We start from the raw sequence: 25,277 nt of genomic DNA on the forward strand, positions 1-25,277 counted from the left end.
ATTAAAAAAAAAATCTGACTTCCCCAATTGACTGTATGCTCCTCGAAGGTTGGACTTGCCCATCACTGCCTCCCCCAGTGTGATGCGAAAAACAACTTTCGAGAAAGAAGGCTTTGTTTTTCTGAGTTGCTGCCTCGGCATTTTACAGCATGATAACCCTTCTCACATCCACAGCCTGGACATTTAGATAAGGACTCGAGTTTAGGATGCCTGCCAAAAGTTCCCACTTTGCTTTTAGCAGAGCACCTTTTAAAATGACCACTTAGGCGGCGCCTGGGTGGCTCAGTCCATTGAGCATCCGACTTCAGCTCAGGTTATGATCTCACGGTTCCTGGGTTCGAGCCCCACCTCGGGCTCTCTGCTGTCAGTGTGGAGCCCAGTTGGGATCCTCTGTCCCCCTTTCTCTCTGCCTCTCCCCTGCTCCTACTCTCTTCCAAAAATAAACATTAAAAAAAATAATAACTACTTAGAGTTAAGCCTGGGAGAAGATAGTGACCTCTGCTCCGGTCGCCTTTAAGTATAGGTGCTAGCTAGCTATGTCTGTCTCCTGCTTCCTGGTGACCCCAGACAGAGGACAGCCCTTCCCCCTGGCTCATTGCGCCCCCTCGCTTCTGGGACCTGTAAGTAATAACGAATCTTGTGCCTCTGCTTCCTTTGTGTGGGTGTGTTGAAACTCGGCCTTCAATCAGAATAACTCCACGGGTTTCACTTCCGCCAAGTGGGACCTCAGATGCTGAGGGAGCTACCTACAGACGCCATGTGGGTGGTCTGGGCCACCTCATTCCGCAGGTCATAATCCGCATATTCTTCTTTCAGTGCACCAGCTCCCACTTCTCGCCATCCCCAATCTGGCTGGCTGAGTACCTGCCCTATTCAATCACTGCTGGCGGAATTAACACATTTCCTCTCCTGTCTCCTAGACAACTCCTGATACAAAACAGTTGCTCAAAGAGGTTTCGTTTTATGTGACTTTTGCTGATGCTGTCGAATCTGACGTTGTAAAAGAAAACCACCTGTGTAGCCCCGCTCCCTCTGGAGATCATGATGGATGCGTATTCCACAGATCCCAGTGACTCCAGACACGAGGCTTTTCTCCACAGGCAGGAAGGAGCTTGTGTGTTTAAATAACAGCGTTAAGTAGCTCAACCGGAATTACTTTTTAACAAGACATGCTACGGGTAATGAGTGTGGCTTTGGCCAAGGACCAGGTACTCAAGGATAATTGCTGGGAAGCTGAGCAGGGATTTATTAATTGTAATAATAGAAATAATTGATAGCATTTATTGAGGGCTTAGTACGTGCCAGGCACTCTGCCGAGCACTGTACCTACGTTATCGCTGATTTAATCTTCATGGTGACCCTGTGCGTTAGGTATTAGTTACCTCCCACTTTACAGATGAGGAAATTGAGCCTTCGAGAGATGAATTTGTCCAAGGGTCACACAAGATGCTAATAACAGAAACTAACACTTTTTGAGAACTTGCTATGTGCAGAGACTGCTAAACTTTTTCCATGAATTATTACATGGTACTTTAATCCTTACAACGACCGTAGAAGGTAGGTGTTATTATTGCTAGAAGAGGCAGAACAGAATTTGTACCCAGGTCTACTGTCACCAATATCTAGAGTTCTCCACAGAAAGTTTGGCAAACGTTCATCCTCTGAGCCATGGGACCACGTGCCTGAGGACAGAAGCTGGTAAACCTATAAGCCCATCTCTGTCTGGAAGATGTTATAGAACCTTCGGGGTTTTTTTTTGTGGTTTGTTTTTTTTTAATGTTTATTTTTCAGAGAGACAGAGAGACAGAGCATGAGCAGGGGAGGGGCAGAGAGGGGGAGACCCAGAATCCGAAGCAGGCTCCAGGCTCTGAGCTGTCAGCACAGAGCCCAATGCGGGGCTCGAACCCATGAACCGTGAGATCATGATCTGAGCCAAAGTCAGACGCTTAGCCAACTGAGCCACCCAGGCGCCCCTGGGTTGGTTGGTTTGTTTGTTTTTAACTAAATATAAGTAGATAGGTGTGCCTGGGTGGCTCAGTCGGTTATGCATCCTACTTCGGCTCAGGACTTGATCTCGTGGTTCGTGAGTTCAAGTCCCACATCAGGCTCTCTGCTGTCAGCGTGGAGCCCTCTTCAGATCCTTTGTCCCCCTCTCTCTGCTCCTCCCCTACTCCCCTACCCTCCTACCCACTTTCTCTCTCTCTCTCTCTCAAAACTTAACATTAAAAAATTAAATGAGTAGATAGAAAAGAATATTTATAAAACATATGTAAGGGTATAAAGAATAACAGTTCTACCAGCAGCCACCATCCACTTAAAAAAAAAATGCTTTGTGGGGCGCCTGGGTGGCTCAGTCGGTTGAGCGTCCGACTTTGGCTCAGGTCATGATCTCACGGTTGGTGAGTTTGAGCCCCGCATCTGGCTCTGTGCTGACAGCTCAGAGCCTGGAGCTTGTTTCGGATTCTGTGTCTCCCTTTCTGCTCCTCCCCTGCTCACACTCTGTCTCTCTCTCTCAAAAATAAATAAAGACTTTTTTTTAAATTAAAAAAAAAAATACTTTGAAGTCCATGTGCGCCTCTGTTCCCATACATTTTCCTCCGTCTCCAGAAATTTTGGTTTTGTTATTCCTTCAGGGTTTTTTTTCCCCCTCATTTTTCTTTATAGCTTTACCACAGGTTCATTTAAAAAAAAATTTTTTTTAATGTTTATTTATTTTCGAGAGAGAGAGAGAGAGAGACAGTGTGAGTAGGCAAGGTGAAAGAGAGGAAGACAGAATTGGAAGTAGGTTCCAGGCTCCGAGCTGTCAGCACAGAGCCCGACGCGGGGCTCAAACTCACAAACTACGAGATCATGACCTGAGCCGAAGTCGGCCGCTTAACCGACTGAGCCACCCAGGCGCCCCGCTACATGTTCATTTTTGTATTCATAAACAATATATTGTTTAGCTTTAGGTGTTTGAATTTTTTGTAAGTGGATTCATACCGTATGTATCTTTCTGCAGCCTGCTGTCTAGACTCACCAATTACACCATGTAGCTGCTTGTGGAAGCAGCTCGTCCTGTGTCACTGCCGTAGAATCCTCTGTTCTGTGGGTATTTCACACTTATTCGTTCTGTGGATGGACACTTGGATTGTTTCTCATTTTTGCCATCTGAGTCAACGCTGCTAGACGCTTTCCTGCACGTGCCTCCTGGCTCGTGTGCAGGAGGTTATCGGGGATGTAAAACCAGGAGTAGAATTGCTGGGTCATAGATGTGTACATTTCCGATTTTGCTTGATAATGTCACATTGTTTCCCAAGGTGATTACGTCGATCAAACCTCTTCCTGCAGAGTCTCGGTGTCCTAGACCCATGAGTGGCACAGTCTTAGAGCAGGAAGGAGACACTGAGTCTGGCCTCCTCATTCTACGGAGAGAGCAAAGTCAGGCACAGAAAAGTGAAGTGACTGGGCCAGGGTGTTGTCAGCATTGAGCAACAGAGCCTGGCCTCAAACCTCGAGCCCCTTCCACACCTGTGCCTTGGCTCATTTCTCTCTCTCATCCCTTCCCTTCTCAGGCTGAGGCCCCAGGGTGTGGCCATCGCAACAGATCAAGCTGTTTCCAGGGTCGGGCCCGGCACTCAGAGCTGACCCAGCCGGGGTCCCCATCGGTCCCCGAGGATGCGTCTCCTCCGTAGACGCCACATGCCCATGCGCCTGGCCATGGTGGGCAGTGCCTTCGTGCTCTTTCTCTTCGTCATGCACAGGGATGTCAGCAGCACGGAACAGGCCACAGAGAAACCGTGGCTGAAGTCTTTGGTGAGCCAGAAGGACCATGTTCTGGACCTCATGCTGGGGGCTGTGAACAACCTTCGAGATTCGATGCCTAAGCTCCAGATCCGGGCCCCAGAGCCCCAGGAGACACCAGTCTCCATAAACCGGTCCTGCCTACCTGGGCTCTATACCCCAGCAGAGCTGAGGCCCTTCTGGGAACGGCCACCACAGGATCCCAATAGCCCTGGGGCAGATGGAAAAGCATTTCAGAAGGACAAGTGGACCAGTCTGGAGACCCAGGAGAAGGAAGAAGGCTATAAGAAACACTGTTTCAATGCGTTTGCCAGTGACCGGATCTCCCTGCAGAGGGCCCTGGGGCCGGACACCCGACCCCCTGAGTAAGTAGCACCCAAAGTCCTGGGGTGAGGCCAGGGCTCCGCCAAAAGCGTGGCTGGTATGGTCATGGCCACGGGCCAAATGCCAGGTTAAAGAGCTGATGGTGATCTTATGATGTGGGCAAGGATTTCCTCTAAGCCCTCCCTTCTTTTCCTGGCCAGTGCCCTTATGCTGGTGGTATTGTGGTCAGGCCGGAGGCCCAGGGATACTGTGCGAGTGAAATGTTGACTTATGAAGTTACAGTTATGAAAGTGACAGGTTACTGAAGGAGGGACTCAGGGCCTGGGGCCAGGGCCTGACACAAGGGTATCTGGGAGGGCTGGTTCCAGGTTGCGATGTCGGTGGCCTTGCCCTCTGCTGAGGCCTACCTGAGCCTGGAGCACTCTGCCACCGAGCTGCTGAGAAAGGGACATTTCCTGACGGCAGCCCAGATGGTCAGGACTGTCCTAGCACCTCCTGGTTTCCTGCCATGAAGGCCCACGGGGCCATGAATTCATTCCAACCTTTCTAGGAAGCCATTTGTACTTCCAGTCCTGGGCAGTGGACCAGCACTTGGATCCCTGCTCGGCCACCTCACACTGAGGCTGCCGTGGCTGTGTTCACACCGCCCTTAAGTCAAAGATGTTGTTTTTTTCCCAACGCAAGAGTTATACACCCTTTTGGGCTTTTCTCGTGTGGTTCAGGGTTCCTCCGGGCTGTGAACCTAGGTTTCCTCGGACTTGGACCAGCTAGTCTAGTCCTAGAAGGTGGAGCCACTCGGAGTTATCGGGAGCTCCTCAGCAGGGAGGGGCGTCGGGCATGAGGGCAGCCAGTGGAGGAAGTTGGGGAGGCTCTTCTGGAGGGTCCATGAGAAATCTCTGTGACCCGCAGAGGGGGATAAGAGAGGCTGTCAGGCCACGTGATTCCTTGATAATCCAGGATTCACCCATTCCCACTCCCACCCAAGGCGGAATGTCAGGAGGGCAGCGGTGTGGCCACGTGCCCAGCATAGCTAGAGTAGATGAAGGCGGAGAAGAGGCCACAGGAAATCATGTGTGATAGTAGCATCAGATGACAGGTAATTAACGAGGAAATGGGTTAGAGAAGAACCGTACATTGCAAAGAGAAGAGCCTTATTCTCTCCTTGAGTGTGGAAATTGTAGTCGCTTTTCTCGGATGTCAAACTCGCGCTCTATTACTTCCCCTCTGGGACCTCTGGATTGGATTACACTCTATGCAGTACGCACATTACTGAGGAACAGAGAGTCAGCCCTGGAACGTCCTAGAGCAGATGAGAGAAGCCGGGTGGGGGTGGTGGGGGGGGGCGGGCAGGGGAGCCCCTCTGCATGGCGGCTGGTGCACGGAGCCAGCTGTGGGGCGGACAGGTTTTGGAGTGGGTCGGCTAGGACCTGTGCAGAGGCTCACAGCAGGTAGAAAACCAGAGTAAGCCAGGAACAGGGAACAGCCATGCCCAAGCACAGCAGAGGGCAGAGGATGGTTACGAAAACCTACGGACAGAGCCCTCCCGCCCCTGGAACTCCCGGGGACCTGGAGAGCTCTATCTGTATGCTTCCGTCTGTCCAGGTGTGTCGACCAGAAATTCCGCCGCTGCCCTCCACTGCCCACCACCAGCGTCATCATTGTGTTCCACAACGAGGCCTGGTCCACGCTGCTGCGAACCGTGTACAGCGTCCTGCACACCAGCCCCGCCATCCTGCTGAAGGAGATCATACTGGTGGATGATGCCAGCACCGACGGTAAGGCCGGAGGGGGCCCCGGGGAGGGGGCCAGTGCCTCCCCTGGTCCTCGGGGAAGGAGGGCAGGTTCTCTCCAGGGAGCAGGCACCCTCACCACCTGTTGCCTGGCGTCACTGCTCACCATGAAGTCCAGGAGCAGGGAGAAGGCAGGTGAGGGACAGGAAGGTAGGGGACAGGGGGCAGGTAGACCACATTCCTAGAGCCTGGACTTTATTCCCACTTCAGCCAAAGAGCTCCAAGAGCTTTGACTCCCTTGGAGCTGCCAGGCCCAACCCCCTGTCAGAAATGCGGGGAGAAGTCAGGGCAGACGGTGGGGATGGGCCTTCCCCGCTGTCTCCTACCTGCTAAAGTCCTCTTCTACTCTTGGGAGAATCTACCTCGGAAGCTCTCTTTGCGGTAGTTGGTAAGAGGTAGGTGAGGTTGCTCTCCAAACTTGCACCCTTCAAAGCAGTTCCGCAGACATCCACTGAATACGCTGCCCGGCACTGACCTAGGCAGAGGGGCTGCAGTGGCGAATGACATGGGACAGATCTTGCCGTGAGAAGGCCAACGACCCCCACAGGTCAGATGGCCTCTTATAACACCAGTCACGGCCGCATACAGCCCATATCACGGCCTTAACACGCATGAAAGAGCATGGACCTGAGGGTCTGACACCCAGGAAATCAGATCCTAGCCCTGACTCTTCCTAGCTCTGTGACCTTGGGCAAGATACTTACCCTCTCTGAACCTCCGTTTCCTCTTCTGAAAATGAAGATCGTTGACTCCCTCACGTGTTGGGCGAGGAATCAGAGATAGGGAAGAAATGAGACCATCCGTGTGCCAAAGAGTGCTTAGTGTCGAGGAAGGGCTCCGTAAGCATTAGTTTTGGTTCACCCTTTGTATGGGAACGCTGCGCTGTGGGAGCACCTAGCCAGATGGTATCTCTGCATGGCATGCCGAGGACCGTCCACAGCGGAGACCAGATTGAAGCTGGGCCCTTAGGCAGGAGTGTCTAGGGAGAGAAGAGGCACTGAAGGGTATTTCTAGAAGAGAGACTGGCGTAGCAGAATGTTCTAGAGACATAGGTGTGTGGCAGGTGTGTTTGTGAAAAATTGAGAGGTCTGCCATGGCCGAAGCTTAGGTTCGTTGTAGGAAATGACACTATAAAAGATGCTGCATTGAAATTGGTGCCATGCTAAAAGTATTTAGGATAAAAAGAGGACTCAATAAAGGTGTTTAAGCTGGAGAATGACCTTGTCTTAGAAGGGTGGCCGTTCTGGGGGGAGGGAAAGTGTCAGGAAGGGAGGCAGAGGACCCCAACTCCGGGGAGGAAGTTCTTAGAGTCACCCGAGAGTGGGATGATGGGCCAGAAGAGGACAGGGACTGTGGCACTGGGCATCTTCTCCTCCTCCTTCTGCGGCACACAGCCATCTGTGGCTCTCCCAGCTTGGCCTCCAGGGCCCGCACTCCCTTCTCAAGGGCAGGAACTGATTCCACACTTCCCGGTGTGTGCCCGGGGGCCGTTCCAGTAGAGCCGCTGTCCCCTTACCTTCCCCAGTCTCCTTCCTGCCTTCGAGTAGGACTGATGCCAAAAAAATGGAATAGGGCCAGGGAAGGCAGCAGAAGGAACTGAGTGTGAGCCCCGCTGAGTCAGGGTGTTCGCATTTCCCCGGGGAGAACAGACACCTGGCAGCAGCACTTAACAAAGCAAGGACCGAGCCCGTTTCAGGAATGCAGCGGGAGGGTCTAGTGGACAAGGAGCTAGAGATCGGTCTTCCAGAAGGGAGGAACAAAGAGTTTAGCAGAGATGGAAGGGGCATCTCGATAGATTCCTGCAGGGAAACTCGGTAGCAATGGAATGGTTGGAGCGAGAGCAGGTGGACCAGCTGCCCTTCCTCTCGAACAGGAAACCCTTCTCCCCCCCAACCCTGTGCTGCCCATCCCGCAGAAGCTGCTGAGCTTGACTCACATGCGGTGGCAGTTCCAAACTGTTTCACCTTGCCACCCAGAATGTTGGGCGTCCGTAAAGGACAACCCTTCCGACCAGGCAAGACAAGTAACATCAGGCCAGCCTGGCATCGGTGGTGTCTAAAGGGCACAGCAGGGGTGCCCGGGTGGCTCAGTCGGTTGAGCATCTGACCGTTGATTTCGGCTCAGGTCATGATCTCCTGGTTGTGAGATTGAGCCCTTTGCCAGGCTCTGCACTGGGTGTGGAGCTCGGAGCCTGCTTAAGATTCTCTGTCCCTCTACTGCCTGTGCTCTCTCTGATGAAGAATGAATGAATGAATGAATGAATGAATGAATGAATGAATGGCACAGCAGCCTATGCCTGGTAGGATGGACTTTGCAGTAACCCCCGTGGCTCCTCCAAAGGGCCTGCCCCTCGCCGGCCACCAGATGCATGCTCCCATTCTCTCTGGTTGTCTCAGAGCCTGGTCCAGTATCTCAGAATCACCTGCCTGAAAAACTAAGGCAGTCATTCTTATTTTTCTACGTCCTGGCCTCTTTGAGAATCTGTTAGAACTATGCCCCCTCCCTAGAATAGTGTACAATTGCTACATCAGTGTGCACACACCCACATTTTTGCAGGGGATTCCAGGGAATTTGTGGACCCTACGATAAACAACCCCACCCTGAGGGCTTTCGGACTCTTAGACATACTTTCAACGTTCAGATCAGCAGGGAAAAGGAAGAAACTCAGATCCGTGGTCAGAAATCTCCACAGTCCACCGCGGGATACAATTTCCCGTGTTTGACCGTTTGATCAGATTAACTGGTTCTCATTACACACGCACAAACAAGGGCTGTGTCTCTGCTGAAACACAATGTCCATGCTCTCCTGCCCTTCTACCCAGGCACCTGGCAGCAGATTTATGGCCATGACTATACAGGCATTTGATACTAGGGTGCGGGAGATGAGGCCTGGTGCCAGGCTGGGGAACTTTTTCTTTCCCACTTTGGAGTCTGAAGCCCAGGCACATATTTCATTCCTGCATGGCCAGGTCAGCTGCCAGGTCCACTCCCGGTCTGGCACGCTCTACAAGCTTCTCGAAACTGGCCCTCGAGGCCCATGGGTCTACTGTGCCCCCAGCCGGGCATCCCTATATTGAAAGTCCTGCCCTGCCCCTCGGGGAGGGGGAGGGGGAGAGAACCTCCACCTTCATCCTGTGGGAATTTGCTAGATGGATGGGAGGAAATCAGACACACTTAGGACCCAGAGAGTCAGGAAATGAACAGGACTCTCAGTGAGCAAGTTGCTCACGGAGAGAGGAGTTAGGAGGTGCCGTTGGGCAGCAGGGGGTGCTGTAGGAAGGGAAGCAGGTGAAGGGCAGCCCTGAAGTCAGGAAATACACTGCGAAGCCCAGGGAAGGAGACATTTGGGGAGCACTTTGGTCTAGCCCAAGAGTTCCCTCACTTCCACTTGCCGCTCAGAACTGAAGTAGCAGGTCGTCTCGTGGCCTCCTAAACTCCTAAGCAATGCAAGTCAGAAACTATTCAAAGCCTCTGATTTTAGTTGAATTACAACTTCAGGTGTGTATTTCAACAGGTAAAGTTGCTTTATCACCTTTATCTCCTACCTCTGTCCATGTTTTATAATATAAGAAGACTTCCCCGTAGTAACTCTATGTCCTGGATTTTCTGGGAAGATTTCCATTTCCATATTTTCTTCCGTTTCTGTCCATAAAGAAATTCTGTTCCCACATGTTAATTTCATCTGCCAGTCTACTCCTTACACCTGGAAATGGAAAGCGGCCGACAGCGAATCTTGATTTAGGTTTGAAGGTACGGCCCTGTGTCCACATGTTCTATCTGGACCCGTGAATTGTAGGATATTCCCATGGGGTGTCACACTCGTTTACTTCTCCTTTTATCCTTCCAAATGGATTCATCAAGAAAAACCTCCCAGTTGCAGTTAGATTGAAGGCTGAATAAAACACAGATGGGCATGAACACAGAATAAAAACAAAACAGGAAAAATTAGTGAGGAAGTCCTCCCTATAAGAAAGGCTTTCTCTTGTTCTTTTCTAGATTTTTCAGAAGCCAAGGAAGAGGGGGACAGACAGCCCACAAGAAAACAGTAAATAAAGGCGGCATTCACTGATTTGCTTATTAATAAATATTTTTTTTATTTTTATTTATTTATTTATTTATTTTTTAATTTTTTTTTTCAACGTTTATTTATTTTTGGGACAGAGAGAGACAGAGCATGAACGGGGGAGGGGCAGAGAGAGGGAGACACAGAATCGGAAACAGGCTCCAGGCTCTGAGCCATCAGCCCAGAGCCCGATGCGGGGCTCGAACTCACGGACCGCGAGATCGTGACCTGGCTGAAGTCGGACGCTTAACCGACTGCGCCACCCAGGCGCCCCGATAAGTATTTTTTTTAGTTATCTACCAGGCACCAGGCCATGGGGGTACAGCAGTGAACAGGTTGGCAAGGTCTCTATCTTCTTGGAGCTCACTTTTTCTTTTTTTTAATTTTTTTAACATTTTATTTTTGAGGGAGAGAACACAAGTGGGGGAGGGGCAGAGAGAGGGAGACAGGATCTGAAGCAAGCTCTGTGTTATGTGCACAGAGCCCAACGTGGGGCTTGAACTCAGGAACCGCAAGATCACGACCCCCGCTGAAACCAAGAGTCCACAGCTTAACCGACTTAGCCACCCAGGCACCCTTTATTTTATTTTATTTTTATTTTTATTTTTATTTTTATTTTTATTTTTATTTTTTTGAGAGAGAGAGAGCGCATGTGTGCGCATGAGTGAGGGAGGTGCAGAGAGGAAGACAGAGGATCTAAAGCGGGCTCTGTGCTGTCAGTGCAGAGCTTGATGTGGGGCTCGAACCCACGAACCGTGAGATCGACTTGAGCTGAAGTCAGACACTTAACCGACTGAGCCACTCTGGTGCCCCTAGAGCTTACTTTTTTAATGGGAAAGACAAAATAAATAATTTCGGGTAATAAGGGCTATGAAGAAATTAGAGGGGAAAAAAAAAAAAGAAAAGATGCAGGATAATAAGCTCGTGAATAATTACAGAGCTCTTTTAGTCAAGGTAGCCAGGAAAGGCTACTCTGGTCCCGTGCAAAGGGAACAGCCATTAGAAAGGCCTTCAGCCTAGGTGTGTTAATAGGGCAGAAATAGGACAAGCGTGGCTGAAGAGAAGTGAGCAAGGAGACAAAAAGAACACCGGTACGAAGTGAGCTCAAAAGATGAGCAAAACTGAATCCCAAGACCTTTGTAAACAGTGGTCAGTGTTTGGATTTTTCATGTGTGTATGTGTGGTAAAATATGCATCACATAAAATTTATCATCTTAACCATTTTTAAGTGTGCCATTCAATGGCATTTAAAAAGTATTTTTTAGGGGCGCCTGGGTGGCGCAGTCGGTTAAGCGTCCGACTTCAGCCAGGTCACGATCTTGTGGTCCGTGAGTTCGAGCCCCGCGTCGGGCTCTGGGCTGATGGCTCAGAGCCTGGAGCCTGTTTCTGATTCTGTGTCTCCCTCTCTCTCTGCCCCTCCCCCGTTCATGCTCTGTCTCTCTCTGTCCCCAAAATAAATAAACGTTGAAAAAAAAATTTTTTTTAAGTATTTTTTAATGTTTATTTGCTTTTGACAGAGAGAAACAGAGTGCAAGTGGGGAAGGGGCAGAGAGAGAGGGAGACACAGAATGCGAAGCAGGTTCCAGGCTCTGAGCTGTCAGCACAGAGCTCGACGCAGGGCTCCAACTCACGAACCATGAGATCGTGACCTGAGCTGAAGTCGGACACTTAACTGAATGAGCCACCCAGGAGCCCCTCCATTCAGTGGCATTTAATACCTTCATATTATTGTGAAACCATCACCACCGTCCATCACCAGAACTCCCTCATCTTCCCAAACTGAAACTCTGTACCCATGAGACAATGACTCCCTATTCCCTCCTCCCCCCAACCACTGTCAACCAGTATTCCACATTTGTTTCTTTATGAATTTGACTACTCTAAGTACCTCACGTAAGTGAAATTATTCACTATCTCTTCTTTTGTTTCTGGCTTATTCCACTTAGCATAATGTCTTCAGGATTCATCCGTGTTTAAGCATGTGTCAGTATTTCCTTCCTTATTAAGTTTTTAATTGTAGTATAGTTGACATAGAATATTTTGTTAGTTTCAGGTTTATAACATAGTGATTTGACAGTTATACACATTATGAAATGCTCACCACGATAAGCATAGTTACGATCTATCACCACACAAATTTATTACAATATTATTGACTATATTCCTTATGCTGTATTTCATCTCTGTGACTTATTTGTTTTATAACTGAAAGTTTATACCTCTTAATCCTCTTGACCTATTCACCTGTTCCTCCACCCCTCTCCCCTTGGCAATCGCTAGTTTGTTCTCTGTGTCTATGAGTCTTTCTCTTTTTTGTTACTGTTGTTTTGTTTGTTTGTTTGTTTGTTTTGATTTTGAGATTCCCCAAGAGTGAAATCAGACAGTGTTTCACTTAGCATTCTATTACTGACTTATTTCACTTCGCATGATACCCTCTAGGTCCGTCTGGGTTATCACGAATGGCAAGATTTCATGATTGTTTATGGCTGAGCAACATTCCATTGTGTATATATATCACATCTTTATCCATTCATCATTCAGTGGACATTTAGGTTTCTTCCATATATATGTTGGCTATTGTAAATAATGCCACAAATAATGGTGCATTCGTGTTTTTGTTTTCCTCAAGTAAATACCCAGAAGTAGAATTAATGGATTATTTGGTACTTGTATTTTTAGTTCTTTGAAGAATCTCCAGACTGTTTTCCATAGTGGCTACACCAGTGCACATTCCCACCAACAGTGTTTAAGGGCTCCCTTTTCTCCACATCCTCACTAACACTTACTTCTTGTCTTCTAATCCTAGCCATTTTGACTGGTGTGAGGTGATATCTCATTGTGGTTTTGATTTGCATTTCCCTGATGAGTAGCGATGTTAAGTGTCTTTTCATATGTCTGTTGGCCATCTGTCTTTGGAAAAAATGTCTATTCAGGTCCTCTGCCCACTTTTTAATCAATCAGATTATTTGGGTTTTTGGTGTTGAGGTATAGGAGTTCTTTATATATTTTGGATATTAGCTCCTTATTGGATATATCATTTGCAAATATCTCCTCCCTTTCAGTGGGTTGCCTTTTCATTTTGTTGATGGTTTCCTTCTCTGTGCAAAAGCTTTGTAGTTTCATGTAGCCCCACTTGTTTATTTTTGCTTTTGTTCCCCTTGCCTGGGGAGACATATCCAGAAAAATATTGCTAAAGTTGGTGTCCAAAAGATTACTGTGTCTTTTTTTTAGGAGTTTTATAGTTTCAGGTCTCACATTTGGGTCTTTAATCCATTTTGATTTTATTTTTGTGTACCGTGTAAGAAAGCGGTCCAGTTTCATTCTCTTGCATGTAGCTGTCCAGCTTTCCCAACACCATTTATTGAAGAGACTATTTTATTTGCACTGTGTATTTTTGCCTCCTTTGTCATAGACTTACCATATAAGCATGGGTTTATTTCTGGGCTCTGTGTTCAGTTTCATTGATCTATGCGTCTGTTTTTATGCTTTGAACATGATCGCTTGCAGTATAGTTTGAAATCTAGAATTGTGGTACCTCTATCTTTGTTATTCTTTTCAATATTGGTTTGGCTATTTGAGATCTTTTGTGGTTCCACGCAGATTTTAGAATTATATGTCCTAGTTCTGTGAAAAAAACGCTTTTGGTATTTTAATGAAGATTGCATTGGGTAGTAGGGACATTTTAACAATATTAGTTCTTCCAACCCATAAGCATGGTAGATCTTTCCATTTATTTGTGTCATCTTTGATTTCTTTCAACAATGTCTGATGGTTTCCAGAATACACGTCTTTCACCTCTTTTGTTAAATTTATTCCTAGGTATTTTGTTCTTTTTGATGCAGTGTTAAATGGGGTTGTCTTCACGATTTTCCTTTCTGCTATTTCATTATTAGTGTATAGAAACAGAACAGATTTCTGTTTGTTGATTTTGTGTGCCACAATTTTACTGAATTCCCTTATCAGTTCTGATAGATGTTTGGTGAAGTCTTTAGGGTTTTCTATATGCAATATCGTGTCTGCAAACAGTGACAGATTTATTTCTTCCTTACCAATCTAGATGTCTTGTATTTCTTTTTCTTGTCTAATTGCTGCAGCTAGGATTCCCAGTACTGTGTGCAATAAAAGTGGTGAGAGTGCCCTTGTCTTATTCCTGATCTTAGGGGAAAAGCTTTTAGCTTTTCATCATTGAGTGTAATGTCAGCTGTCTGTTTGTCATGTATTGTCTTTATCGTGTTGGGGTATATTCCCTCTCTACTGACTTAATGGTGAGAATTTTTATCATGAGTAGATATTAAATGTTGTCAAATGTTTTTTCTGAATCTATTGAGATGACTGTATGATTTTTCACCATCTTTTTGTTAATGTGGTGTATCTTGTTGATTGACTTGCATATATTGAACCATCCTTGCATCCCTGGGGTAAATCTCAATTGATTATGGCAGAATTTCCTTCCTTTTAAAGGCTGAATGTTTCCTTGCTTGTATATACCACATTTGTTTATTGATTCATCCACCCTTTGCTAGATCTTGAGTAATTCTGTGTTTAATTTTTTGAGGAGCCCCCATACTGTTCAGATTTGTTTTTAAGTGCATTTTTTTTTTCTTAAGTAAGCACTACACCCAACATGGGGCTCAAACTCACAACCCCAAGATCAGGAGTTGCACACTTCACCAACTGAGCCAGCCAGGCACCCCTTTAAGTGCAATTTTAAGCCACAGCAGTGCGATGATCTGATTTATAGTTTGAAGAGATAACTCTGCTGCTCACTGCGGCTGTTATGTCAAGAATGGCTGGAAAGAGTGGTGTAGAGTAGAGGCCAGGAGGCCAGCTAAGACATCATTGCTGGGGTGGCCGTGGGGGTGGAGAGAACGAACTGGCAGCACTGGCTGATGCACTGATTGTGGTGGGTGAGAAGAGGGAAGAGTCCAGCATGACTCCTAGGTTAAAGCAGCTGGAGAGATGCCGCTACCACAGGCTGACATGGGGAGACTAGAGAGGGGAGGAAATCTGGAGTTTCATTTTGGGCGTGTTAGGTTTGTAGTTCCATTAGACATGCAAGTGAAGATGGCAGGGCCGAGAGAAAAAGACCTAGGAGCCATCTGCAGAGAGATGGTATTTCAAACCATGGGACTGAGTCAGGCAGGTGTGTTAGAGGTCACAGGGGTCTCATAGACTCCAGCCATGAGGAACGGAGCTGGGTTGGGGTGGTGGGGTTTTGAACCTGAATTAGGAGGATAACATCTAGGGGACATAAGAGAGTATGGATGGGCTCAGCTGTGTCTCCACCTTCAGCTCTGCTATACTCATCTCTGGGGCATGTGTCCAGTGGGCCCAAGGGTATGACAGGAAGGAGGGGAGTTGTCTCCCACCCCTAGAAGGGCCTGAGGATGATGCTCAGACTCCCCAGGTCCAGCCTAACCACCTGAGACTGGAAGGAAGGCGTGGGAGAAGGGCTTTGTAGAGCTCAGCACCCCGTGGGGTTCACAGCTCAGCACTTTGCAGTCTCTTACCACAAAACCCACTTCCTGTGATGTTTTGTCCTTGGGTTATCTCCACCACCATGAACTTCCTCTGAGCGTAGTTAAGCCCTAAGGGGAAACATCAGCCATGCTGAGAAGGTGAGGCTCCTGGTTGGGGTTCCTCCCTCCTCCTCCCTGTTAGAGCCGACCCTTGGGGCTATGGTTAGATGATGAGTCTAGGAGCCCCTTGAGGGCAAGAGCCGGACCAGGCCCGACTCTGCCCTGGATAACGTCTGACACCTGGGCAGTGTGTTAGCATGTGTTTGCTGAGTGAGTGCTAGACTCAAGCTGCCGAGTGAGGCTAATTTTGACTTATAAACATCAGGGACAGTACTCGATATTTCAGAACATTTTAATCTTCGCAGAAAAGATTAAGAAAGTCAACGTGCAAGCACCTGGTTCAATGACTGGCACATAGTAGGCGCTCAGGTATTTGGGCATAGCGTGTGTGTGTGTGTGAGAGAGAGAGAGAGAGATATCAATCACACACCCCCAAAATTGATTTGGGGCCCCACAATTTGTATAATAACACTGCAGGTAAAGCAAGGCCTAAGCCCTGGGCTGATCCCACAGCCCAAAACAGAAAGGACACACTCATCTGTCACATCTGCCTTCAACCTCCTCTTCTGAAACTGTAGGCCACTGCAGTATAGCAGTTAATAAGACATAAGGAGGATCTGGAATAGGTTTCAGGATGGATTGTTTCAGAATAGAGCTATTTTTAAAGCCCTGAGGATTTCAGAATGGATAACAGGGTTGTGAAGTAAGCCCGCACTCAGAAGGAACTGGAGATCTCAGCAGAGCCGTCCCTCCCTCCCTTCAGAGAGCCTTCCCCACCTCTCCCCAAATCCAGGATGATTGCATCGGCTGCAGGCTACCCCCAGCCCTGCACTGCTCTGGCAGGTCACTGATTACCTGCCCTGTAATCGCCACTTCCCTGGGCAACAGGCTCACCGTTGTGCCCAGCACAGGGCCGGCCCTTGGTACCTGGTTTTAAATTTGATTGAAAAGCGGCTCAGTGTCTTTTCATCTTCTTAATGATTCCTCCACGCAGAGGAGGAAATAGAGAGGATTCGAGTACGATTCTGGCTGCTGATCCAGCAAGCCAGAAATCGACATTGGTGTGTGCTCTACCTGTCGGCTCGCTCAGAGGAGCCTGGGAGACGGGGAGTCCTAGATACCGAGACATGACTGCCACAACCTCCAGGTGTGGAAAGGAGGCCGGAATCACGGTTCCCAGACATGGTGACCCAGAGGATGCAGAGACCAAGGGGCAGCTGGGAGCCTCTGTCGGAAGTTTAAACTTGATTTGAGACCAAAGAAACACAGCTCGGAGGCCCGGGCTCGGAGGTTAGGGAAGGTTCCTAGGTCAACAGGCACAGGATTGGCACGGCATAGCCAGTCTCCTCGCGCGGTGGGCTCGGGGTGGCAGGGTTTGCTTGGCCACACACGGGACTTCCTCCTTCCACCCCCTCCCATCCTCGGCGCCCGTGGAATTGCTTAGGTCGGTAGGGGTTCAGGCCTGCTGGGGGCCTGAAAGCGCCCGGCTTGGCGCTCACAGGGGGGTTAGGTTTGCCACACGGCAGTGAGCTGGCACCGATGCCCCTGTCCCTTCCAGAGTACTTAAAGGAACAACTGGAGCAGTACGTAAAGAAGCTGCAGATCGTGAGGGTGGTGCGGCAGGAGGAGCGGAAGGGCTTGATCACTGCCCGACTGCTGGGCGCCAGCGTGGCGCAGGCGGAGGTGCTCACCTTCCTGGACGCCCACTGTGAGTATGGGGGGACCTGGTAGGGGGTGGGGGTGGGGGAGTGTCTGCTCCCCTCCCCCGCCCCCTGGTGGACTGAGGAGCCAGGGCCGGGGCATCCCCGAGGCCCCTGCCGTTCTGGGACTGGAGGTGGCTTGGGATTCACTTCAGCTTCTCGTGCCCTCTTCTCGTCCCAATCCCAAGGATGTTTAACCAGCAGGCACCCATGGCCTTAAAACAACGGTGACCCCACAATTGCTGGCATTGTGCTCTGGAGCCCCAGACTCCTCTCTCCCTCCCTTGCTTGCTCTGTACCTCATTCTGAGCTCAGCCCCTCAGGCCTCCCATCACCCCTGGGAAGCGGTTTGTGTGGAGCTTTCCCGCAGGGCCACATGGGGACAAAAAGGTCCCCCCCCACCATTGCCCCAAACCCAAACACCTCCCCGCCATTGTCTGGAAAGAAATTGTTCCCTAGAAGTGGTGATATGTATTAGGGAAAGCTCTAGGCTGGGAGTCAGGACACCTGGGTTTGCCTTCTGACTCTGTCACTAACCGCCTCAGTTTCCTGATCTGTAAAGTGGGAAGGAGGGTGTCGACCATACTCACCAACAGATTTACTACTCCAAATAAAGTAATCTATGCAGTTCCCTGAAGATCTCAAAGGGCCAGACAAGTGAAAGGGATTATTATTCCACAAGTGGAGCTGGAGCCTGGGGTGTGGTCCCTCTGGGACAGGAGACACCCCCTTCTGAAATCCACACAGTGGATAGTTAGAAACCCTGAAGTCACCCATCTGGGGCCTTCCCTGTGCTTTGGATCGTTTGAGTTGACCATGTTACTCCCCGCCAGCCCTCCATCCTTCTCTTCAGAGTTACCTCCGCCTTTTGGTTGGGGGCGGGGGCCGGAGAGGAGGGTCTCGGGAGACCTCTCTCTGCTTCCTATAGCTGTGGAGCTTGCCTACGTTTCTCTAACACTAGGGAGCGTGTGGAAGGTTCTCTCGTCCTCCCGAGTCTCCCTGCGGGCGTGGGGCCTGGGCTTGGCTGTGGGTGCGACCCTGACTGCTGTCTCCCGGTCCTGGCTTGCAGGCGAGTGCTTCCATGGCTGGCTGGAGCCCCTCCTGGCTCGCATTGCTGAGGACGAGACGGTGGTGGTGAGCCCAGACATCGTCACCATCGACCTGAACACTTTCGAGTTCTCCAAGCCCGTCCCGAGGGGCAGGGTCCACAGCCGTGGCAACTTTGACTGGAGTCTGACCTTTGGCTGGGAGGCTCTGCCCGCACATGAGAAGCAGAGGCGCAAAGATGAGACCTACCCCATCAAGTAAGGACCATGGCCTGCTTAGCCCCACGCCGGCCCCGGGGGACCTGGACCGTCTTACGTCCACATTTATCAGGCACTCTAGGAAGCACTTGACATATTTTCCTTAATCCTCACCCCCTCTGAGGTGGGTACGGGCTGCTGTACAGCCTCCTAGTGATGAGCAATCAGCCTCAGATTAGGCAGCTAGCAGTTGGTGGAATAGGAAAGCCATCGTGGCCAGCCTGACCTGAAGCCCATGCTGCTAACTGCAATACCGCGCGCTGCCTCACGCCGTAGCTGCTTGCTCTTCCTCACCACTTAGTGTGTGCCAGGCGCTGACCGAAGGCTTTCTGTAGGTTCTCTGTTTATTCCTCCCCACACGTGGAAGGCTGTGACTGGCGCCTGCAGAGGTGCTGAGAGATGGTGGGTAGAGGTCACTGTTGAATAGCCCTTGTAGGTCACCACCTTTGAAAAGACTGAAAACGTATTAAAAGAAAATGGACAAGTGTTCTGCAGTTGGGTACAGTCGCCCTGAACTTTCTTGGTAAAGGGCCAGATAGCGTATAGTTTAGGACCTTCCAGCTGCATGCAGTCTGTTGCACGTTACTCTCTGTTGGTTTGGGGTTTTTTTCTTGTTGTTCGTTTGCTTTCGTTTAACAGCCATTTAAAAAGGTAGAAACCTTTCTTTGCCCAGAGCCTTGTGAAGCCAGGCCAGCTCTGGCCCATAGACCATAGTTTGCCCACCCCTGAGCTATAGGGTGGATGCTTAAAAGTTTACCCTCTGTTTAATGCCCAGCTAGGTCTGCCCCTCATTCACCTCCTGCCCTTCCCTCTCCGGATTGCCGGTTGGTGTTGCTAGAGACCACAAGTTTATTTTATTTTAATAAATAAATTGAGGGAGACCCTCAAGAAGAAGTAGGTTAGCTCCGAAGTGCTCACCTGAGTCCCAGGGCTTTCTGAGGCTTTCCAGGCCTTACTTGGGATGGCTTAGGATGCCTGGGAGAGGTCAGAAGCAGTGACAGAAGGCCCACCTGAGCAGGACTCCTGATTGAAAGTCCTTCCAGAAAGTGGCTCTGGTAGCCAACTCCTACTTCAGGGTGGCGAGAGCATCCATAGGGTAACACTAAGGTCAGGCTCCTTGACCAATCAGTCCAGTGAGCACTGACTGAGCCCCTGCTGCATAGAAAGCACCTTGATAGGTTCTAGGTGGATAGAGAAGGTTTTAGGATCTTTATGCTTGATTGTAGCACATGGAGCCGCCCACTGAGGGCAGCAAAGCCCTATCCAAGCCAGGCTGGCCAGGGTGCAGATGCCAACAGCTAGTGATTATATATAGACTCCTGCCCTTGTCTTCCTCAGGCTCCGACCCTGCCTTCAACTCTTGGCCCCGCCTGTCTTATGGCAACGTGGTATCTGAATTCTAGAAATGGGACGTTTCTACCAATTTCCCCTACAGTGGATCTGTACCTCTCTGCCTTTGTCTGAAAGCCAGAAGCTCCTTGGAACCTCCAAATGCTCCCGTTAGTCCAAATTGAGCTTAATTTCACCTCACTTCCTACTCTGTTTCCAGGAGCACCTGTTACCGGTTTCCTTTGTTCAAAGCAGCTGGCAGCTTTCCTGAAAGCTAAAATTTCTGGTGCGGAAGGACTAGGCCCTACTAACACGCCTTTCTAATCCCTAGAAAGGACTGGGGATTCTGAAACAGAAGGGGGTCCATCCAGGTCATATTCGTTCGTTCGTGGTTTGAATCCTATTTCCAAAAACCATTTCACCCAGCTTCTGATAACGGAGTTACTACTGTGCTCTAGGAACTTTGCTGCCCCAAAGCAGACAATGGTGCTTCTGCCGTCTGCTTCTAGACTGAGCTCTCAGACAGTGAGAGCTTTCTAGGCTGCGTGACTAACGTGCACATGGGCCCTGGTGGCTGGTGCTTAATAGATCCTACCTTGAACGAACGCATCAGTGCCTTTCAGAAGGAGTGATGATAATCACATCTCTCCTTGACCTGGTCCCAGAAGGTGGAAAGAACACAACAGAGCTCTGTAAATATTTGCTGAAGGAATGAGTCCATGGAAGAGGGGCTGCATATCCCAGGAAGGAAGAAAGGAGGCAGGGAGTGGCCGGGCTTTAGCTAACACTGGGTCCTCAGCTTTCCGCACCAGGCTTCTACGCGTCGTCCCTGCCAAAAGATGCTTCTCCCTCTGTCTCCCCAGATCCCCGACGTTTGCTGGCGGCCTCTTCTCCATCTCCAAGTCCTACTTTGAGCACATCGGTACCTATGATAATCAGATGGAGATCTGGGGAGGGGAGAACGTGGAAATGTCCTTCCGGGTGAGAGTGAAGAGGGCTTCATGGGGGAGCCACGGTGTCCCGGGGGGACAGCCTGAGGCCCTGTCTCTCAGGCAGCGGCAGCCTCGGGGATATCACATCTGGAGGTGGACTTAGAAGGGTGGCTGTTTCCTGTCCTGGTGTCTGTCCCCTTTCCTCTGTTCCCCCACCCCCGTCCGTGGCAATCAGATTGGACAACGTGGACCAAATTACTGGGCAGACCTCCTCAGAGAGAAGGGATACTAGTGGTAAAGGACCTGGACACCTGGGGACTGGAGACATCTTTTGTGAGGTCTGTGGGAAAAGTGGGAGCATGAAGGTGGAACAGGGCAGTCAGCAGTCGCTGTCCTTTCTCAGGAAAAGTCGGGTTTCCCTTTCCAAGTTAGAGGGCACAAGCCCTGGTAGCCTTGGAAGTTTCCTACCCTCTGCTCAGAAAGCTCTGTGTTACTGAAGGTGACGGCCCAAACTCTCATGGACCCCAGAACTCTGAGGGATTCCAGGAATAAGGCAACTCAGGACTAGGTTAGGAAGAAAGAATTCCCTCTCCGTGAAATCCACACAGATCCCCGCACCGGGGGAGAGGTAATTAGCAAGTAGATGAGCTCGTTCATGAAGTCACCTCTCGCCGTGCCTGCACAGATTAATCACATCATTGATGCCTGTGTGACTGTGACTGTGGTCATGGAGCTCTGCCGCTGCTATACTAAAACGAATAACAACATGCTTACTAATCTAAAACCTAAGAAAGAGAGGACACGGGTGGGAGGGATGTCTTAAACCAGCCCACTGGCATAGAGAAGGGTCGCCAGATCAGTCACCAGAATCAGAAGATTCTGATTGCAGGTTCATCCATGAGCCTCAGATCTCTGTTCAGTCTCTTCCCTAGGCAGCTAATGTGCTAGAAGTCCGGGCGACTACCACAGCGCACCCGGGAGTTGACTACCCTTGCTATGATTGATGCGCCAGGGCTCTGATGGGGTCACAAGCCTCTTGGTTTGAGGGAGCTTGAGTTTTCAGTAACGCCTGGGTGAGCGGATAAACTCAGCATTCCCAGGTCAACACGCCAAGTGCCTAGAGCTTAGAGGAGGTATTCAGACACAAAGTCAGGCGACTGTCCTTTCTCTACAGTGGGCCCTGACAACCCTCAGGACCCCACAAATCTCCATTTGCTTAAATCGGAGTTGAACTAACACTAGAGCTAGAAATTGCATAGTCACGGCCTAGGAAGAATCCTGGTCAATGTCCTTTTTTTTGCCCCCCTTGGAAGAGAGAGCAACATTGCCCTGAGTTCTTAGACCTGGGACCCTAGTACCCTGGGAACAGAACAGAGCTACTTGGGGGAGGGGACAGTGACCCACTACTCCCCTGAAGGCCCTATCTGGTGTCCTCTTGTGGCAGGTGTGGCAGTGTGGGGGCCAAATGGAGATCATCCCCTGCTCTGTGGTAGGCCACGTGTTCCGCACCAAGAGCCCTCACACCTTCCCCAAGGGCATCAGTGTCATTGCTCGCAACCAAGTGCGCCTGGCTGAGGTCTGGATGGATAGCTACAAGGAGATCTTCTATCGGAGAAATCTGCAGGCAGCAAAGATGGCCCAAGAGGTGAGAGGAAATGGTGCTCGGGACGTGTTTGAGCGAAGAGAAGTGCAGAATCCCAGACCATAGTCAAGGGCTGAGTGGTGGAGGCCCACCCATCGCTACCATCTGGTGCCTCCCTTTACCCCTCAGACCCTGTGAGCTAGAGCCCAGAGAGGCCAGATTTTGAAGGCTAGTGAATGGGAGGAGCTTTTGTTGGTCCCGCCTAGAGAGTCTTGGCATTTTAAGAAGGGCTTTGCTCGGAGAGGCTCGGAATTGAGGTCTGGGAGGAAACTGATAGGAAAGTCAGGAGATGCAGGAGGAGGGGAGCTATGGGTGGGCATCCCAAAGCCAAGACAGGGAGCTTGGGTTTAGATGTGGGGCTAAGCCAGTAGCCCCAACAGGATCTGAGCAGGGATGAGCAGGAGACCCATTCTGGGAGAAAGTGGCCCCAGAAACTCTTGCCTACTTCAACCATATAAGAAGGTCAAGGCTGGTGGTACTCACCCTTTGGGGGCTGGCTCGGTTGACAGAAATCCTTCGGTGACATTTCGGAACGACTGCAGCTGAAGGAACGACTACATTGTCGCAACTTTTCGTGGTTCCTGCACAACATCTACCCAGAGATGTTTGTTCCCGACCTGAAGCCCACCTTCTACGGAGCTGTAAGTCTTAAAAACCAGCTTGCCCACCCATCATCACAGAAGCCCGGGGAGTGGTCCGAGACCACTTACCCCACAGACGGATGGCAAACAAGAATTGATTTTTACTCTCTACACTCCTTTATCCAAAGGAGTACTGGAAGGCCACTTTGGGGCTTCTAGAGATAGCTCAAACCTTGCAAGGGGGAAACAGCCCATAAGCAGTGGTTCTCAAACATTCACCTGCATCAGAATCACCTGGAAGGCATGTTACAACACAGATTGCTGGGACATCTGTGTGGCTTAGTCAGTTGAGCATCCAACTTTTGATTTTGGCTCATGCTGTGATCCCAGGGTTGTGGGATCGAGCCCCACGTCGGGCTCCACGCTGAGCATGAAGCCTGTTTGGGATTCTCTCCCTCGGTCTCTCTCTCTCTCCCTCTGTCCCCCCGCCCCGCCCCCCCCAGAATGCTGATTCAGTAGGACTGGAATGGGGCCTGAGAGATTCCGTTTCTAACAAGTCCTCAGGTGGCACTGACAGTCTGGGGATCCCACTTTGAGAACCATTGCTCATAAGGAAATTCACACATGCTGAGGGGCTTCTCCCAAGAGACCTGGCAGCCCGGGAGCTTGCCCAGCCTGCCTGTGCCCAGCCTTTAGGCGAAGCCCCTCACTTCGCTATGAGCTCCTGGCATCTGGGTTGATGAGCAGAGGAGGAAAATCACAGAGGGGAAATCCAGCCCTGCAAATTTATTCCAGCTGAGCCCCACACCGCACACCAGAAAATTCCTAACTGTGTTATCCTCGTTCCCCTCTGTCCTCACCATTCTGCAGATCAGGAACCTTGGCGTCGATCAGTGCCTGGATGTGGGTGAGAACAACCATGGGGGGAAACCCCTCATCATGTACACCTGCCACGGCCTTGGTGGCAACCAGGTACGCAGCCGCACCTTACCGGGCAGGCCCCAGAGAAGCCTGCTTCTTGAACAACTCCTCTTTTCACAGACCCCTTTCTCCGCTCAGAATCATCCTTTCCTGAGGACTGGGGTCGGGGAGATCCAGGGAAAGGAGGAGATACCACCCCTGCCCTCAGAAAGCGCCCAGTCCGAGGGGGAATATATGATGCAGGCAGACAAGGTCTGAAGGATGAAGCAGGGACATCTGGGGAGCACTGGGCATCAGTGGTAGGTGCTAGAGAGGGAGTGGGAGGGGACGATTGTCAATCAGGAAGGCCTTCTGGAGGGTGCCAGCTACCGAGCGAAGTTTGAGAGGAACCGTGGAAACTTTCTGAGCACTTGCTCTCCCCCGCGCTCTGCTTCAAAGCCTCCCCTGCCCAGAAGCTCTGATTCTGTCACCCAGCAGTGACCCCAAAACAACCATCTACTGACATGTCACAGTAACCTGGCATCCTGGGAATGTACCCCGTGCTTTCCAGTGTCCAGAGCTTCCCTGAGCAATAACTAGTCCTCAGTCCTCCCCCCCCGGGGCCCCCCCCCCCCCAGTCCCTCAGTGTTTGGTAAGTAAGAGGCACCTGACACGGAGCCAAAGCAAGGCAAGGGACACTGAACAGGCTGCCAACATACGCAATCCAAACAAAATCATTATAAGCCATTTCCTGTACCGCTGGCCTGCGCGATGATTTGAGGTGGTACGTTGGCGAGCATTTTTTTTTTTTTAATTTTAAACCAAGGAACTAGCATATCAAGCCCACGATCTCACAGATCGCAGGTAAAATGGAGTTCAGTTTTTAATGATTTTAAAGAAAAAATCTTAAGCAATGATTATTCCGGTAAAGCCTCGATACGGTAAGAGACCCGAAGGTGGCGCGGGGATCGCGGCAGTCTTGGCACTCAGTCACTCTCTTCCCTCAGAGGTCATCTCTGGCTGGAATCTTAGGGCGGTTGGCCCCGGAAGGTAGTGGGCAAACTCTTCGCCTCCCCTTGTCTTGACTCCTAGTACTTTGAGTACACAACCCAGAGGGACCTACGCCATAACATCGCGAAGCAGCTGTGTCTACACGCCGGTGCCGGCACTCTGGGCCTGCGGAGCTGTCACTTCACTGGCCAAAACAGCCAAGTCCCCAAGGATGAGGAGTGGGAATTGACCCAGGTGAGTCAGCAGCCCCGGGAGGCTTGGAATCTAGAACTTGAGGCCGCGACTGCCCCCCACCCCCTCCTCGTTTTCTGCACCTTGTGCCTGAGATGCCGTGTGGTG

The 25,277-nt window shown here is 50.3% G+C and overlaps 2 protein-coding genes across 2 annotated transcripts in view; both read left to right on the top strand.

Annotated features, from left to right (window-relative positions):
• The window catches only part of GALNT6 (polypeptide N-acetylgalactosaminyltransferase 6), a 47,139-nt gene that overhangs the window by 11,753 nt on the left and 10,109 nt on the right, over positions 1-25,277 (top strand). The window contains exons 3-11 of the mRNA XM_040488095.1: positions 3,555-4,148; positions 5,710-5,882; positions 17,098-17,247; positions 18,309-18,543; positions 20,736-20,853; positions 22,249-22,449; positions 22,956-23,087; positions 23,898-23,999; positions 25,020-25,172. Coding sequence (XP_040344029.1) covers positions 3,658-4,148; positions 5,710-5,882; positions 17,098-17,247; positions 18,309-18,543; positions 20,736-20,853; positions 22,249-22,449; positions 22,956-23,087; positions 23,898-23,999; positions 25,020-25,172 — 1,755 coding nt within the window. The 5' untranslated portion in view covers positions 3,555-3,657. The remainder of the gene's footprint in view (positions 1-3,554; positions 4,149-5,709; positions 5,883-17,097; positions 17,248-18,308; positions 18,544-20,735; positions 20,854-22,248; positions 22,450-22,955; positions 23,088-23,897; positions 24,000-25,019; positions 25,173-25,277) is intronic.
• Positions 22,236-25,277, top strand: part of CELA1 (chymotrypsin like elastase 1) — a 28,670-nt gene continuing 25,628 nt past the window's right edge. The window contains exon 1 of the mRNA XM_040488101.1: positions 22,236-22,241. The gene's annotated coding sequence lies outside the window, so the exon portion shown is untranslated. The remainder of the gene's footprint in view (positions 22,242-25,277) is intronic.

This window comes from Herpailurus yagouaroundi, unplaced genomic scaffold (genome assembly GCF_014898765.1).
Source record: "Herpailurus yagouaroundi ecotype Mexico unplaced genomic scaffold, PumYag 166, whole genome shotgun sequence".
NCBI lineage: Eukaryota > Metazoa > Chordata > Mammalia > Carnivora > Felidae > Herpailurus > Herpailurus yagouaroundi.